General features: G+C 35.6%; 1 protein-coding gene across 3 annotated transcripts in view; it reads left to right on the top strand.

Annotated features, from left to right (window-relative positions):
- Window positions 1-268: 268 nt before the first annotated feature.
- wu:fb16f03 (eukaryotic translation initiation factor 4 gamma 1) overlaps window positions 269-16,735 on the top strand; it is a 49,829-nt gene continuing 33,362 nt past the window's right edge. The window contains exons 1-7 of one of the 3 annotated variants that reach the window (XM_048161050.1): window positions 269-434; window positions 9,235-9,373; window positions 9,514-9,591; window positions 12,743-12,775; window positions 14,135-14,155; window positions 14,717-14,917; window positions 16,322-16,406. In XM_048161050.1, coding sequence (XP_048017007.1) covers window positions 9,281-9,373; window positions 9,514-9,591; window positions 12,743-12,775; window positions 14,135-14,155; window positions 14,717-14,917; window positions 16,322-16,406 — 511 coding nt within the window. In that variant the 5' untranslated portion in view covers window positions 269-434; window positions 9,235-9,280. Of the gene's footprint in view, window positions 435-1,429; window positions 1,580-9,234; window positions 9,374-9,513; window positions 9,592-12,742; window positions 12,776-14,134; window positions 14,156-14,716; window positions 14,918-16,321; window positions 16,407-16,735 lie in introns of those variants that run through there. The other 2 variants (XM_048161051.1, XM_048161052.1) reach the window with 2 other exon arrangements.

The following is a 16,735-nucleotide window of genomic DNA, read 5'->3' as shown; positions in this document are numbered from 1 at the left end:
TTTAAATGGTCACCAGAGGGCGCTGAAATAAAAGACCACGCCTCTGTGAGCCTCAACCAATCAGCGTTTACGAATCCTACTATGGCAAATACTCATGAATATTAATGAATCCGTGCTGACGTTGCAAAGTGACCCTTCTACTGGAATTCTCTGGAGTTCATGAATATTAACGAGCTTAACTTATTTGCTTCAGTCCAGTCACGACGCCGAATTAATATTCATGAATTAATACTCGCGACTGCTGTCACGTGGTCGGGATTCCCTATTGTCACCGATCCGGAAGTTCCCGAGTCGCCGGTTTCCGCCGGAAAAGGTTCCGTCCGGTCCAGACGGGTCTGTCTCTCTTTCTGTCTTTTTTTTTCGGTTCGGTACCGCTCAACTGATCCGATACAGAACCGGACCGGCACTGAAGCTACACGATAAACTCCTGTCAGGTAAGAAACAGCCGTTACCGGCGTTGACGCGTGCGCGTGCGTGTGTGATCAATTGAAAATACCAGACCAAAATACAAATAACCATTATTATTATTATTTTAATCACTTAAATCAACATTTTATGTTTGTAACATCAGTTTTAGTTGATATAACAACCAAGTTTCTGTAATTATGTGTATGATATCAATTATATGGTGGTTTTACACCATATTTTGAATGTTTTCTGCCAATGAATTCGATTTATTCAGATGATCAGCTCATCAAAACAGGATTTAAACTGATTTTAAATATGATTTAAGCAGTTTTTGGTCTTTATACATGAGGTGTGTCTGATAAAACTCTTAACAATCACCCAAAACAGCTTATAAAACACATTTCAATATACAAACAGGCCTCATGTTTCCATTAAGATAAGTCTAACAGGTGCTTTGGCCTGTTTATAGTGTGGTTTGATTTCTTATGACTCGGTTTATCATCTCTGCTCCTGGTTGGGAACACAGATTAATATTTCACTGACCTACATTTGACAGATTAGACTGTCCTAATGTCTTGGTCATGAATTCACAGCCTGTGTTCATTTGTCAGAAACATAAACACTGCAGTAATGACATCTGTCAGTGTGTCATGAGATGCACATGATGTCTGAAATGCAATTTGGTGTAAATATAGAAAACATTTGGGGTGTCTGACCCCCACAACATCCAAAGAAACACCTGTATGTTTAATTTTATTATATATAAAACCTGTATATTTAATTACTATTAGCTCTATTTTCATCTGGCTTTGATTGATGGTTTGTGAACGCGCGTTTTTGAGCCCCGCCCATAGTTATTCATAATTATGCGTAATTATTCATGAGATTACGCAACAACATTCGTTAATGTACTTATATAAAGTGTTTAGTTGTGTCGTCTCCTTGTCATTACTACTAATTGAACAGAATCCACTGTAATTAAGTTGAAGTGTTGAATCATGATGATACACCGGTGCATGCGTGCCTGGAGCGCGTGACTGCGCCTGCGCTTGCGCGCGCGACCCACGTGCTTTGTCCCGGCAGGCGCACGCGCGAGCGAACATGGCGACGCGCTGCATGTCTCGCGTTACCGGACAGTGAGACACAACCGAGAGAGAGAAAAAGAGAAACGGTAAAGAGTCGTGTGCTGTCTGTGTGTCAAATGAACGATTTTATATGAATGCGCGCTCGCGTATGTGTGCTTAGTTTATATGTTCGTGCGTTACGCGCGCTACTACGCAGTAAGTTACTCAATCTGGCCCTGAGAAGTGATCAATAGTGCTGATATATGTGTGTATGTGTGGTGACAGGTGTCTTGTGAACTGCTTGGGTTTCGTTGAAGCGCGTTAACACCATGTTTTATAATAAGCAGTGCGTTTTGGATCATCGCAGTTATTTGACATTCATTGGAGATGCCATGATACACGTCATGAATATGGTTATCCAACAACACCATGATATGTTTGTGTTTTTGGTTGAGGCATTATAATATAAAGATGTTTTTTAGACATGTACCATGGTAAATTAATTCCAGTACCATTACTTTACCATGGTATTTTCATGTAATCCTTTCACTTGTCTTGGTACAAGAATATGTCAATCATTGCATGGTGTATATTAAAGGAACATGGTATTTTCTTGTATTTTGGACATGTAACATGGTAAAACAATGGGATGCATGTACAGTGCCAGTACCATGGTAATGAAATTTGCATATCATTGGATTTATAAGATGCTTGCATGTTAGTACAATGCCATAAGCACCGCAAATCATGATTTTACCATGATAAATGTCTGAAAAAGATGGTAAAACTGTAGTACCAAGTGCTTAAAATCATGTATTGTTTTAAAAACACCATGATAATATGAAGTTACATGGTTTGTAATCAAAATACCATGGTATTGTAATGTTTGCATGCATGTACTACTAGGGCTGGGTATTGACACAATTTTCACAATTTGATTCGATTACTATTCACATGCTTTCGATTATGATTTCGATTCGATATCAATTATTTTGGATATAGTTATTGACGTCTTTCCAAGGTTGAAACACTGATTGTGCGATTACACGAGACATGATCTGGATTTCAGTAAGTTGTACTGTATATTTTAACATACCTTCAGATGTTCATGCATGTTTATTTCGTGCTGTAACTGGTATTAAAGCGGAGGAGAGGATGTTCACGTGCTTCTCTTTAACTGAGGCGCTAAAGTGATCTGTCACGCCACATTAAACAGCGCCAAAACGGTATTTATGTTTTGCATCTCATAATAAGATAGACGTCATTTGAAATCTGAGACTTTGCTTCATATCAAAAGCACAAAGATTATTGCGATTTATTGGATGGGGGGCGCTGCATATTCTTGCTCATTAATCAACTGAAAACAGACTAGACTAGATTCTTGGGATTCATTTAAGAATCGATATCGGTTCGTAAAAATTAGAATCCATTAAAATCGAGAAATCAATTTTTTTTTTTTACCCAGCCCTATATACTACTATAGTAAGCTACACAGCAAAATCTCCAAAGTTAAATAAACTCTGCTCAGATTACATATGGTCCCTCTCTAAATAGTGTTAAAATAACACTGAAGCAGAGTTAAAGTTGAAGTGATGATTGTGCATTAGTGATGAACGCCTGCTGTTAACAAGCAGAATCACTGAAGAAAAGAGAAACACAAGAACTACAACTGACTTCAGTCACAGCCTTATTCATTTGCTTAATTATCTCATTAACTTTAACTCTGCTTCAGTGTTATTTTAACACTATTTAGAGAGGGACCGTATGTACTCTGAGCAGAGTTGATTTAACTCTGGGGATTTTACTGTGTATTCTCACTCAATTAATCATTTGTGTTTCTTGTAATTAGTGTAAGAATGATATTTTAATGAAGCCAAGTGTGTTTGAAAGACGTCGATGAGACCGATACCAGTTCATTTGTGCTCTTTATCTGCTTTTAACAGCTTGAGTGTGTAGTTTCTCTTTTAAAAATGAGCTCATATGTCTTTTGATTTATATGACGTGATGGTGGATTTCTCTCGCACTGGCTCATGTCGAGCTTCTGGGTCAAAGTTCATAGTGAAAGAGCCGCGGATCGAGTGTGTGAAGCGTTAGTCACTCGTGCATGACTGTCGCATTACTGAAGCCGTCTCACACTGCAGCTCTGTATCCAATAGCAACACGTTTCAAAGGTCTGGTATGAGTGTGTCATCTTGAAACTCAGAGGAAAGACTGCGTTTGTGGGAGTTTCTGCACATGTGAATGTTTGTTTCATTAATGCTTAAGTCTGAGCTGATGATGTTCTGAGGTCTGCGGTTTCATGATGTTTGTTGTGGTTAAGTGGAGGATTGCTTGTGAGCGACATTATATTTGTGTAAATAATGCTTGTGGGCACTCAGATCTGATGCTCAGTTGTTTTGAGCCAATCAAAACATGAATGCCACGTCATCCTGAGCTGTGACGTCACGACAAAAGACAGTGGAAAATCTGGAAAAACATCTGTGTGTAATATAATGAAATGTTTTTTTTTGTTTTGTTTTTTTGCATTGCTTTCTAAAAAATACATTTGAATGACCTTCAGTGAAGAAAGTTGCTTTTTGCCCCTTTAAAGTCACCATGACATCATAATTGACCATTCTTATTTTTTATGGAATATTGCAGTGTTTATTCATCTGTGCACATCACTATTGTTTTAAATTCATATTCTTCATAATCTTGAATCAGAATATCTTCCCCTCCCTCTTGAGCGACATCTCTTCTCTTCTCTGATGAAGAGGGCGGGGCAACCTGTCACTCACATGAGATCCACCAATAGCAAACCACAGCCATCTAATTAGGGCTGCAACAACAATTCGATAAAATCGATAATAATCGACAAAGAAAATCATCAGCAACGATTCTCATTATCGATTAGTTGGCTCCGCCCACCGTGCACGGAAGACGGCACTGAATAACGCATTTCTATGGACCAAAATGCATCTAAAAATAGTGGAGGAAACAGAGTGAGCAGCTGCGGGAAAGGTACGAGATCAAAGCTGATCAAAACATGAGAATTATTGATTTTAAGCTTCAAGCTAATGCATTAGCGTAATGGCTTGCCCTGTCAGGCGCTTTGACAGATGCATGTGCGTCCTCAGCGCAAAACGTTCATTCTACGGCTATATCCTTATCTGTAAATGTTTCAAATTAGGGGTGTGCACAAATAGTCGAACATTCGAATATTCGACCTGTAATTAATATTCGAAAAATAAAAATACTATTCGAATTTTACTATGTTGCTTTGCTGGCAGTAAATACAGTGAATCTATGATAAATCCTAAGCACTAAAACTCAGTAATAACTAAATGCACCGGGTGGCGCTGTGGAGCGTGTTTAACAAGTTTATTGAATTTGATCGTCACATAATATTGTCGTCTGCCTCACGAAGTTTGGAATCACTTAGAGGAAAATGATCTTACACAATGGAATTACTTTTGATCAAATTAATTAATGAAACCGAGTTATCATAATATCACCACCATATTGAAAAAGCACATGAAATGAAGAAAGACAGCTGTCCATCATTTACATTCACAACAGGTAGGCTAAGCGCAGCTATACCCAAAGTGAGCCGAGATGATAACTTATCTGATAGCAAAATGATTTTGAGACATATGCTTCCTTTAAATTTCGTTGAGGGAGAAATATTTACGAACAGAAAACAAAGTGCTGCTGTTAGAAACTTAGCTTAGCATACTGTTATGCATTATAATTATCTTGTTTCTGCAACATCTGTCAGCGCGGCTCGTTTTCTCACCTGAGCATGTGGATAATATTATTGTTTTTCTCAACATGGACATGTGAAACAATATGAAAACGATAACCATATACTGACTCGAGTGTATTATGTACATTTTCTACGAAAACTGCCGCTGTCTGCTTTATTAGCATTTTTCTAGTGCTGCTTGAGTTTAAATGCTTTTGTTCTTTATTTATTTATTTATTTTTTTTGTTTGCACAAATTGTTTAATGCTTTCAACTAAAATAAAACCTTAAGATATAATGTAAGCTTGTTGTGTATATTGCCTAATCGTATGCTTGTTCAGGTTACAAACTCCAAATAAAAAACAAACTCCAAAACAAAGCCCAAATATTTGAATACAATATTTTGGAAAAATGCCCATCCCTATTACAAATTCACACAAGCATTTACATTTTGCATAAAGGCTCATCCTGACAGTCTGCGTAAACTTCAAACTTTACTGAAGGAGCGCCGGCACGCACACCTGCGTCAGGAGAGGGAGGCAATTAATATCCAGCGCAAAAATATTCATTTTGCTTAAATATCTGTTGTTTAAAGTTAAATTTAGATTTAAAAGTCAACATGTCATTCAAGTATTTTATGATAGTAGTAACTGTAAAGGCATAACATATAATTGAATATAAATATAAGATGTTTCTTATAGCCTATTTACAGGATAAAGAAATTACAGTAAGAGGTGATTGTGTCCAGAGTGAATGTGTGTGTTCCTGCAAAACATTTATCTTGCCTCTTGGTTAACACTGAGTTTGTGTTTTTCTTTATTATCTTTATTGCTATCTTCATTTTTAATGTAGAGTAGAGATTTAAACTATATTTCTGTAATGGTTAATCCACCAGTATGTGTAAGCTCTTTAGTTACAGCAGTATTTCTAAAGCTACAAAGTAAAAAAAAAGTAAAACACTTCATAGCTGTTTTTTTTTTTCAGAAGTGTTTTGGATATTATGTGTGAATATTATTTAGAAACTGTTTAGTTGTTTCTGTTTGTTATTTTCCTTATAAATGGCAATACAATTTTTAGTTTCAAACAAGTTTTTGATAGATTTGTCTTTGTTATGACAGGTAGTGTAATAAATGACTGTATGTTTTCATAGCATTCAGCCGGCACATTTGTTTGAAGTACATTGGGCAGGATGTGCAATAGTGTGGTGTGTTTTTTTTTTTTTGACAATAAAATAAAAATAAATAAAAATAGGATTTTTATCCAATTAATTGAAAAAATAGTAGGCCAGTTAATCGATTATCAAAATAATTGTTAGTTGCAGCCCTAAAATAATTACTACAAGCAACAGCACAAATAAATAGAGCAAAGATACAACAGTGCTTTTCAAGTTTTTAAAGTAGAGATATTAAAGTAATCAAATGCAAAATAGCATTGCATATAATCTTTACTGTATAAATTAAAGACGAATCCTTATTAGAGTTACAAAAGTTATTCAGTCAAGAGCAGTGAGTGATTTTCTTTGTCTTTTGATGTTTGATTTAACATTAAAACATAGACAGCAACAGGAATATTAGGCTGCTGTCACTTTAAGACCGAATGCACGGTCTTGAAGTACACTGATAGATTACACATGCATTGTCTTTCTCAACTGTTCATGTTCACGTATAATGTTTGCTAGGATGCGCGGCAAGACAGACATGTTGACAAAAACTTCTCACACCGCGTGCGCAAGTTCTCTTTTGTATCTTCTTGCACTTGAATGATTAAATTGGCAAGGCTAAATAACAAGCAAATTATAAATGTGATGATCGTCAGGCGGTATGTTTTATGCATTCCCTTTTTTTCCCTCAACAAGCCATATTATAGATGCGTTGTCAGATTAACCACAGTGCAAGTGCGTGCCGAACCATGCGTGGAGAACGGTACGCTTTGTTTTTCTTTTTCTTTTTACCAAGAACCGTTAAACCCCTACTGAATTTAATACAGAAAGGGATTTTATTTATAAAGAAATACACTGAATCATCTTAAATGTTAATGATTTAATAGCAGAAACGTAAAGTCAGAACTTTCGCCCAGTCATTTTAATTCTTTGACTTGTGGCCTCAAAACCTTTTGAACTTGGCTTTTATACAAGGGGTATTTAAGTGTTATATAATGTCACTGCTGAACTCCTTATCTCTCTGTGTGTGTGAGAAGCGTCAGGTCTACTGTATCCTCATGTCCAGTACAGTATGTCTGTGTGTGTGTATGTGCCTCTATATTTGGCTCTTGTAAAGATAGCCGTGCGCTGTAACCCCTCCATATAAACTAGTTTGAGTCTTCAGCTCGTCTCTTGCCGCAGTCCTGATTCATTCACAAAAGCAGGCACACGTCAAATGCACAAAGCCAAGTAATAAATGTGTGCTGCAGTAATTGAAGGTGCAGCTGGAAGTTCAGCCGTCATAAAGCATGACTCTTCATTCACGGGTCGCCAAGACCTGAACAAGCTACAGATGAGATTCACAAGTACTTTACCAATTCTAGAGCTCCAATTGTAGTACTTTTGAAGAACACCAAACAGTTAATTCTTATTATATTTTACTATATGTTAGTTTTCTGTTAAAATTAGTGCTGTCAAACGATTAATCGCATCCAAAATAAAAGTTTGCGTTTACATAATGTGTCTACTATGTATTTTTATTATGTATATCAATACACACACATGCATGTATATATTGAACAAAAATATATTATACTTATATTTATATCTATATTATTTTGGATGTGATTGCAAAAATGCATAACACCAGTTAATGGAAACGCCGTCATTTCGCAATAATTTTTTATCGACATTTAGAAAATATCGCTACAATTTGCAGGAAATCTGTAATGGAAACCCGGCTAATAATGTATTATATTAGCAACATTAAAGCAGGCTCTATTTGATCCTATGACTCGCCCACGGTTCAAGCCAGGGTTGCTAGGTCTGCGTTTTTTCCCTACACCAAACATTATTTGTAGCGCGCCTCCCATCCAATAATCGCAAAAGAGCTTTGTGCTTTCTTTCTTCTGATTAGAAACAAAGTCTCTGCTTTCAAATTGTTTTTATCAGGAAATTCAAACAATAAATTGCGCAACAGATCGTTCTTACACTTTAATACAAGTTATAGCTTGAAAAAACAAGCATGAACATCAGAAGGTATGTTGAAAGATGCAGTACAACTTATCTTATGTAACTGTACAGCATTAGTCGGGAAAGATAATTTCCCCTTAAGAAAATCAATTTATCGGTATCGGCAGATATCATTCTGAATAATCAAATATCGGTGCTGGCGGAGAAAGTTATCAGTGCATCTCTAATAATTAGGCCAAATTGTGAAGCCATATATAAACAAGCACAGCAACCTCAAGCTCTTTTTTAAAAATCGCAAATAGATTTTTCTTCCCAAATTGTTCAGCCTAGTGCCAATTTTTCACGACAAAACTTTTGAAGGTGAAGTGTGTGATTTCCCTGCAATTTCAAGGGTTTTATAGTCAAGGGGCCTGTTTAAAGGGACTTTTGATGCGAGGTTGTCTTCGAGCAGGAGTGTGTTTGTCTCCTGAGAGACCCTGCGGTGAAAACGTGACCCGTGCTGCAGTGTTTGAAGATGCACAGCTGTTATTTTTATTCTTTACTGCGGTGTTCAGGTCTGGATCTCCTGTGTTAAAGGTGAAGCGTGTTATTACTGCGCCACTGGCATCACAGAACAGAACTGCAACATTAATGACAGGTTCCAATCCGGCATTCCGAACACTCTTCCCATCAGCCTTTGATTGCATAATCCCACACCGCACCAAACTCACCATGTTGGAAGAGTCAGTGTAGGGTTAATTGGAGAAATCGCATGTGAAAATCAGACACTTCAGCTTTAACATGTCTGCTGAATCAGTGTGACTCATTTACAGTCAGACATTATAATCGCTAATTGAATTGAAGCCCTAATTAATGCCTGCATAATAACTTGATTTTGAAGTGACTGTGGCTCAGTCGAATCTCTCTCTCTCTCTCTCTGTCATTCAGGTTTTGTCAGTAGGTGCTGCGTCTCCATGCAGATGCTCCGGGTGAAATGAATAAGGCACCTCAGCCTCTGTCAGGACCCCCCTCCGCCCCTCCCCACCCCTCCGCCCCTCTTCCTGCACCCTCACCGGGCCTGTCCCAGGTAAAACACATCACTCTTTATATTTATTGTAAAGTTTTTACTGCTCTCCTTAATCTTTCAACTTTAGAGCACATGTGCACCTTGTGGGAGAGTATGCGTCAATGCTCATGATTATGTCTTGCATGTGTGTGTCTCTTTAGCCCAGTTATCCTGGTCCTCCCCCGGTTGTGTTCGGCACCCCTCCGCCACAGATGAACCCGGCAGCCCAACCCCGACAGGTACGGCACCCCAAATACTTGCCATTTACTGTGGGTCTGGTCAGATGGGCTACTGGGTTCTTGCTTCAGGAGGTCTTCTTTCAGTAGGGCTGCCCTTTAGTCGACTAAACGTTACGTCAACAAGAAGAGGTTTAATTGACCAAAATTGTATTAGTCGTTTAGTCACAGAAATTAAAAACTCCACAGGAAGTGGCTAAGTTACGCAGTCCGTGTGGGACGGATCATTAACGGCGGGTCCTTGTGGTAATTACAGTATGTCGGGCAGGAAATCCAAACATTCATCTGTCTAACGTAGATAAATGTGCACTATCATTAGGTGCAAATCCAAGTGTTTGTGCGGAGTGTGAAGCTGAAGTATAGCGCGATTACTGCATGACATGGAGGCTCCAGTGCGATCATTTCCCGATAACAGCGGAAACAACTTTAAATACTCCATCATTTTTGGTCATACGGATAAGATTAATACATCTTTCAAAACTGTAAAGGGTCTTTTATTTGTGTGCACTCACAACAACAAAACATTGTGCTTTTGTAAAATAAACAAAACAAGCAAGATGCGCTTTCTGCCGTCTCTGTCTCCGTTCACTTTTTTTTTGGAGTGCGTCACAAAAATGAACCGAAACTTAGTGTAGACATAAGAAATATATCTATAGAAGGCTTGAAATGTCTACTTTTAAAGAAAACAATTTAACTCTGAAAGTAATAGGCTTATATAATCCGTATGAAAGGTGCATTTCTCTCTATAGATGCGTTCACTATACTGTGGAGATCCCGAGTCAGCATCGTCAACTTCATCTTTGCAGCCAACACTGATTCAGAAAACACTAGTTTATTAGTAAACAATGCTATGTTTTTGTGTAGGCATATATTGCGCCTAAATATATATATATCAGTGCTTTCCCACAGGTTTGAAATATACTTGCGGTGGTAGCCGGGCAAAAAATCCTCCTATTACCCATGGCACAAAAATGGTCTACTACATGTGACAAACAAATAATGTGTGATTTTTAACAGTATTTTTATTTATTGAAATTCATTTTAATTACATAGCATATTGCATTTAATTACATACTAATATTATGCATTATTATGCATTGTAAATTATGCAAAATTACAGCATTTAAATGGTTCACATTTTCCTATGTTCTCCTTGCTGTCATATAGTGTCTCTCTCAGTGAATGGGACACAGATTTTACTAGTAAAATTTTTAAAATGAATAATATATGTGTCAAATAATGTTTTAAAAAAAGTGTTTTCTTCCTGTGGGGGAGACTACAATAATTTACTATGAATTAAATGGAAATCAAATTAAATACAATTTTTTGTGTAACCAAAATACCAATAATGCCCAAAAGAAAAAGAAAAAACTTAGCATGTGACTTTTAATTATAAACAAGCCCGAAATACAAAGGACTCTTATTTTGAAATGTCTGTACTATTGCAGGCTGATCCTTCAGATTCTTACAATCGTCTAAAACATTTTATATAAAGGCCATAAAGTAGACATTGTAATAATTCATCAACTTGAGTTCATTAGCAATCGCTTGGCATAAATCTGCGCTTTTTATTGATTGAGAATCACTTTGAAGCAGTCTGAAGCGCTGTTGCGCGAGCTTGTAGAACGCGCAACAACAGCGCCGCCTAGTGACTTTGCAAAATGCAGCGCCTGTGGGAATGTCAGCGGGAGTAAACAGTTCTGACGCACACATAACGAGCAGGTATGAAACGACTAGTTTATCGATCGCGGATGGTTTCATTATTAGCGCGGATATAAAAATATAAGTGGATAAAACAATAAAAGAAAAAATGTGTCTCCAAATATACTTGGGCGGCCGTTATTATACGTGGGCGGCCCGCCCAAGTAAAGTCTATGTGTGGGAAGCACTGTATATATATATATATATATAAAATATTAAATGCTCATCATGGTTTAGTATTCTCCTCAGTGTATATTTAAATAATTACATTAATATAACTGTGCAATTAGTTGACTAATGGCTTAAATGAATGACTACTAGTCGACTAGAAAAATCTTTAGTCAGGGCAGCCCTACATTTTAGAGAGTTTTTCAATAAAGAGCCAAACCAGCCCACTCTGAGATGAATCACAACATTTTAAGGATTTGTTAATCACATGACAAGCAGGTAAACAATTACCTTATCCCATGTTTTTAGTAAACTATTATTTTCATCCTTTTTATGACCAGTGGGGAAAAAAAACTTTGGGAAGCTCTGTCAAAATGCATTGCGAATGATAGAATCAAATCAATCTAAGTTTTATCTTAAAAATCCTACTGTTCAGTGTTTGTTCAATATCAATATTTTGAATTAGTTTTAATTTTAAAATTTTTTTGTCTTAGTAATTTTGTTGTATTTTTGTCATTTTTATTAGTTTTTGTTCTTTATCAAAATAAATATTTAGTTTTTATTAAGTTTGATTGATTTTTTTGAGTTTTAAGTTTTGAGTTATAGTACTTACACTTAAACTAAAAAAAATTAGAAATGTTCCCTTAACAGCTAACTGAAATAACAAAAGTTTATGTTTTGTATATATATTAATCTGTCTTCAGTATTGTGAATCTTGGAGATTTTGAAAGGGATTTTTGCTCAATGGAGGATCCGTACAGAAACTTCTTGAGATTCATGGGAGTTTTGTCTAAACAATTCATCACCTTGGAATTATAAGGTTCAATCTGAAATTTTTGTCAAAATTGAGTTATTCACATAGTCTTATTCTAAAGTTTACATTTTGTGATGTTTTCTTAAGTTGTGTATATTTTGGGCCTTTTTTTGGAAAACAAAAAGGTTCTATTCACAAAAGAGTATGAAATGTAAAAACTTTGAAGCTCAATATCTGCTCAGAATGCTGATAGAACCTTATAATTCCAAGGTGGTGAAGTGTTGATATAACTTGTTGAATAACTAGCCTGACATGTTTGGACAAACCAGAAGAATTAGCAGCGAGTTAATATCACACGAACATTTGCAGTTGAGCTCAGAGGTAGCCCTGCATCCTCCTGACCTCTCGTTGTGTGTGAGATTCGTGCGACTGAGGTGCTTCTGGGAAAATGAGATCTCTTCTCTGCTTTTGTGGCTGGTGTTGCTTCAGTTTCTTGACCTTTGACCTGTGTGTGTGGCTTTCTCTTTCTAGTTTGCCTCAGGTCCTAGAACTTTACCACAACAGGTACTAACACAAACACACACACACACACACATACATTGAACAAGACCTGAAACATCAGTGTCACATGGAATGAATTCTGCATGGTATTCTCAAGTGTGTCATAGCATTTATTAATATTTTACTTTTTTTTTTTTTTTTTTTTTTTTTTTTCTGCTTTCATTTTCATTTTAGTGCAAGTTCTTTTCATTTTTATTAGTTTAGGTTTTGTATTCATTTTAAGTTTTAGCATTTATTAATATTTTGAATTAGTTTTAAATTTTATATTTGTTGTTTTCATTTTAGGCCTAATTTTAGTCTAAGTTGTAGTACTTTTTTGTGTATTTTTGTCATTTTTAATAGTTTAGGTTTTTATTCATTTTCAAGTTTTATTATTTATTAATTTTGAATTAGTTTTAATTTTTATATTCAGTTTTTTTATTTTAGTGTAAGTTTTAGTACTTTTGTGTATTTTTGTAATTTTTATTAGTTTAGGATTTTATTCATTTTTAAGTTTTAGTATTTATGAATATTTTGAATTTTAGTTTTTAGACTTTGTTTTCATTTGAATTGTTAGTGTAAGTTTTAGTAATTTTGTCATGTTTATTTGTTTTTTATATGACTAGTTTTAATTTAATTTTATGTTTTAGTATTTTTAGTATTAATGTTTGGGTTGTTTTTTATTTCTATATTTTCTGTTTTCATTTTAAGTTTAGTATAAGTTTTAGTAACAGTGTTGTGTATTTTGTTTTTTTTATTCACTTTTTTAATTTAGGTTTTAGTATTTATTAATATTTTGAATTAGTTTTTATAGATTCTGTTTTTAAGTTTAATTTTAGTTTAAGTTTTGGTAATTTTGTTTGTCATTTTTATTAGTTTTGTGGTTTTAAAATATGACTGTAGTTTTTATTACAATTTAAGTTTTATTACTTTTAGTAACTCAACTTAAACTAAATAAAAATTAGAAATGTTGCACTGGCAACAAGAATCTTGCAGAAGAAAATTTTGCTTAGAAAGTTAGTTAAACTGCAGTCATGTTTATATCTAGCTACCTGATTAACAACATATTTGGTTAATGACAGACCTTTGAAGGAAACTCTGTCAGCCTTTCGAGTACTGTGGTTACTTATTACCACGACTGTAACTGAAGAGCGCATCGCTGGCAAACGTCTCCGTTTGTGCCGCTTGTGTACTTGTTTAGAGTAGGTTTTTGGGTTTTTTTGGTTTCATCTCAACACTGCTAAAATGCTTAGTTTGTTTGCATGCTGCTCTGTTCCGGTGTGTAACACACACTCTCCATCTCTCTCTCTCTCTCTCTCGCTCTTCTGCTGCGTGTGTGTGTGTGTGTGTGTGTGTGTGTGTGTGTGTTTGGTGCTGCTGAAGGGAGGATTCAGGTCACTGCAGGTAATGCTTACATGTTTTTCTTCCCCTTTGCAAAAATTGTTCTTTAAAGTCAGTGTGAAACACTATTCAAAACCCACTTTACTTTCATAATATGACGTTTCCAAATTAAACAACTTATTCAACTATATTATCATTGATGAATTGAAAAAATGACACTCATTCAGGTTAAATAGGGCTGGAAGACCATTTTTTGCAATATCTATATATTAGTAAATTAGTGATTGCATTACCTGAATTGTCCAGGGGTGTGTTTCCCGAAAGCATCGTTAGCCGACTATGGTCGTAAGTCCCATTGAACTCTATTGGTAACAACGGAACTTGTGACCGTAGTTCGCTTTGGGAAACGCACCCCAGATTTGCAACCTGACTGTATCAAAATCATTTTATTTACTGCAGCACATACTTATTTTTAATAGTGTCCTAATTTGAATTGTGATTAGTTGTATGTCCACAAGTAGTGTTATGTGTGACTGGTAGATTTTGATTTAGATTACAGTATAATTTTGATGCAGTGTTTATTTCTTAAATAGTCAATCTTTCTTTGCTTTTCTCTCATTTCAGCCGTACTTTACCAGTCGGCCCACTTTACCCGCCAGTTCTGGGCGTGTTCAGCCAAGCTCCGCCCCTCGGCCCATCCCTCCACCGCACGGAGCCCGCCCCCCTCATGTGTTCCAGACTGGCCCCTCCCAGATGATGATGATTCCCCAGCAACCAATCAGCTTCCCGAATTCACAAGGCACGGCCTACTATATACCTGGCCAGGTAAATCACATGTAAATCCATAATGTAACATCACTGAATAGAGAAAAACACAATAAAAGCATAAATATATAAAATGAATAAGTGCGTGAAGTATATTTCACTTAAATAATTAACAGATTAACAAAACGAAATAAAAATCTGTGTGACAAATAGTATATGCTGATTTTCAGTTCATTTTTGTGACATGCTCCACAAACAAGTTCACGGAAAGTAAACCAAGATGGCAGAAAGAGTCATCCTGTTTGTTTTCTTTATTTTACAATAACACATTTTGTTTTTATATAGACACACATATAGAAATAAAAAACAACCCCAAACATTAATACTAAAAATACTAAAACCTAAAATTAAATTAAAACTAGTCAAATAAAAAACAAATAAACATGACAAAATTACTAAAACTTACACTTAACAATTCAAATGAAAACAGAAAGTCTAAAAACTAAAACAAATTCAAAATATTCATAAATACTAAAACTTAAAAATGAATAAAATCCTAAACTAATAAAAATGACAAAAATACACAAAAGTACTAAAACTTACACTGAAATTAAAAAAAAAAATTAAATATAAAAATTAAAACTAATTCAAAATTAATAAATAATAAAACTTGAAAATGAATAAAAACCTAAACTATTAAAAATGACAAAAATACACAACAAAAGTACTAAAATTAGGCCTAAATTGAAAATAACAAATAAAAAAATTAAAGCGAATTCAAAATATTAACACGTTTTGTTTTTATTGTGAGTTTACAGAAATAAAAATGTACCCAGTTTCGAATGATGTTTTACTCTTATCTGTATGACCATAAATGGAGTATTTCACTTTATTTACCGATATTTTACAATAATATAATAATAAAATGCGACTTGTATGCATATGTTTTTTTTCTCTCAAAAACCCAATTTTATATGTGTAGCATATTTTTTTTTAACCATAACATCACTTTTAATATAAACCATTTTAACTATATTATTTTATAGTAACCAAATTACTTTTTAAACCGTTTAACTGATAGTATTACTCAGTCAAAATTCTTACTGTCATTTAACAGTTAACCAGTTAATTATGAGCATCCCTATTTTTAGTTGCTCAGGACATTCTGCTCAAATGTGTTATACACACACACACACACACACACACACACACACACACACACACACACTCTTCAGTGTATTGATTCTGCTGACAACTCCTCCCCTTTTTAAACTCTGTCCCAGTCAGCTGACCGTCTGTACCGTTCCTAATTGTGCAACACTAAAAAGGGGGGGAGGGTTGTTGGGCAGATAGAAAAATGGTCTGAAATGGGGATTGTCTCACTCTGACCTCAAATGGTGACTGTGTGTGTTTTTGATGAGTCAGTGCAGTAAAACACAAACCCTCTCTCTGTTTCTCTGTCAGTACCGTCCCTCATACGTGACCCCTCAGCAGTATCAGGTGGCCGGTTCTCCTGGTTTCTACCCCGGCACAAGCCCGGCTGATTACGGTATGTACGGAGAGAGGAAGCAGTAAATCCATGTATCTCTCCGTGTGTGTGTGTGTGTGTGTGTGTGTGTGTGTGTGTGTGTGTGTGACATATCAGGACACAAATTTGTATAATGACATGGGTATGACATTACTCCATGTCCCCATTTTTCAAAAGGCTTATAAATCATACAGAATGAGTTTTTGTGAGAAAGTAAAAGTGTGCACAGTTTCCTGTGATGGGTAGGTTTAGGGGTAGGGCGATAGAAAATACGGTTTGTACAGTATAAAAACCATTACGCATATGGAATGTCCCCACAATTCACAGAAACAAACGTGTGTTTGTGCTCC

This window comes from Megalobrama amblycephala, linkage group LG16, assembly GCF_018812025.1.
Source record: "Megalobrama amblycephala isolate DHTTF-2021 linkage group LG16, ASM1881202v1, whole genome shotgun sequence".
NCBI classification, from domain to species: domain Eukaryota; kingdom Metazoa; phylum Chordata; class Actinopteri; order Cypriniformes; family Xenocyprididae; genus Megalobrama; species Megalobrama amblycephala.
The sequence above is the reverse complement of the archived record's forward strand: the minus strand, read 5'-3'. Positions and strand labels throughout refer to the sequence as shown.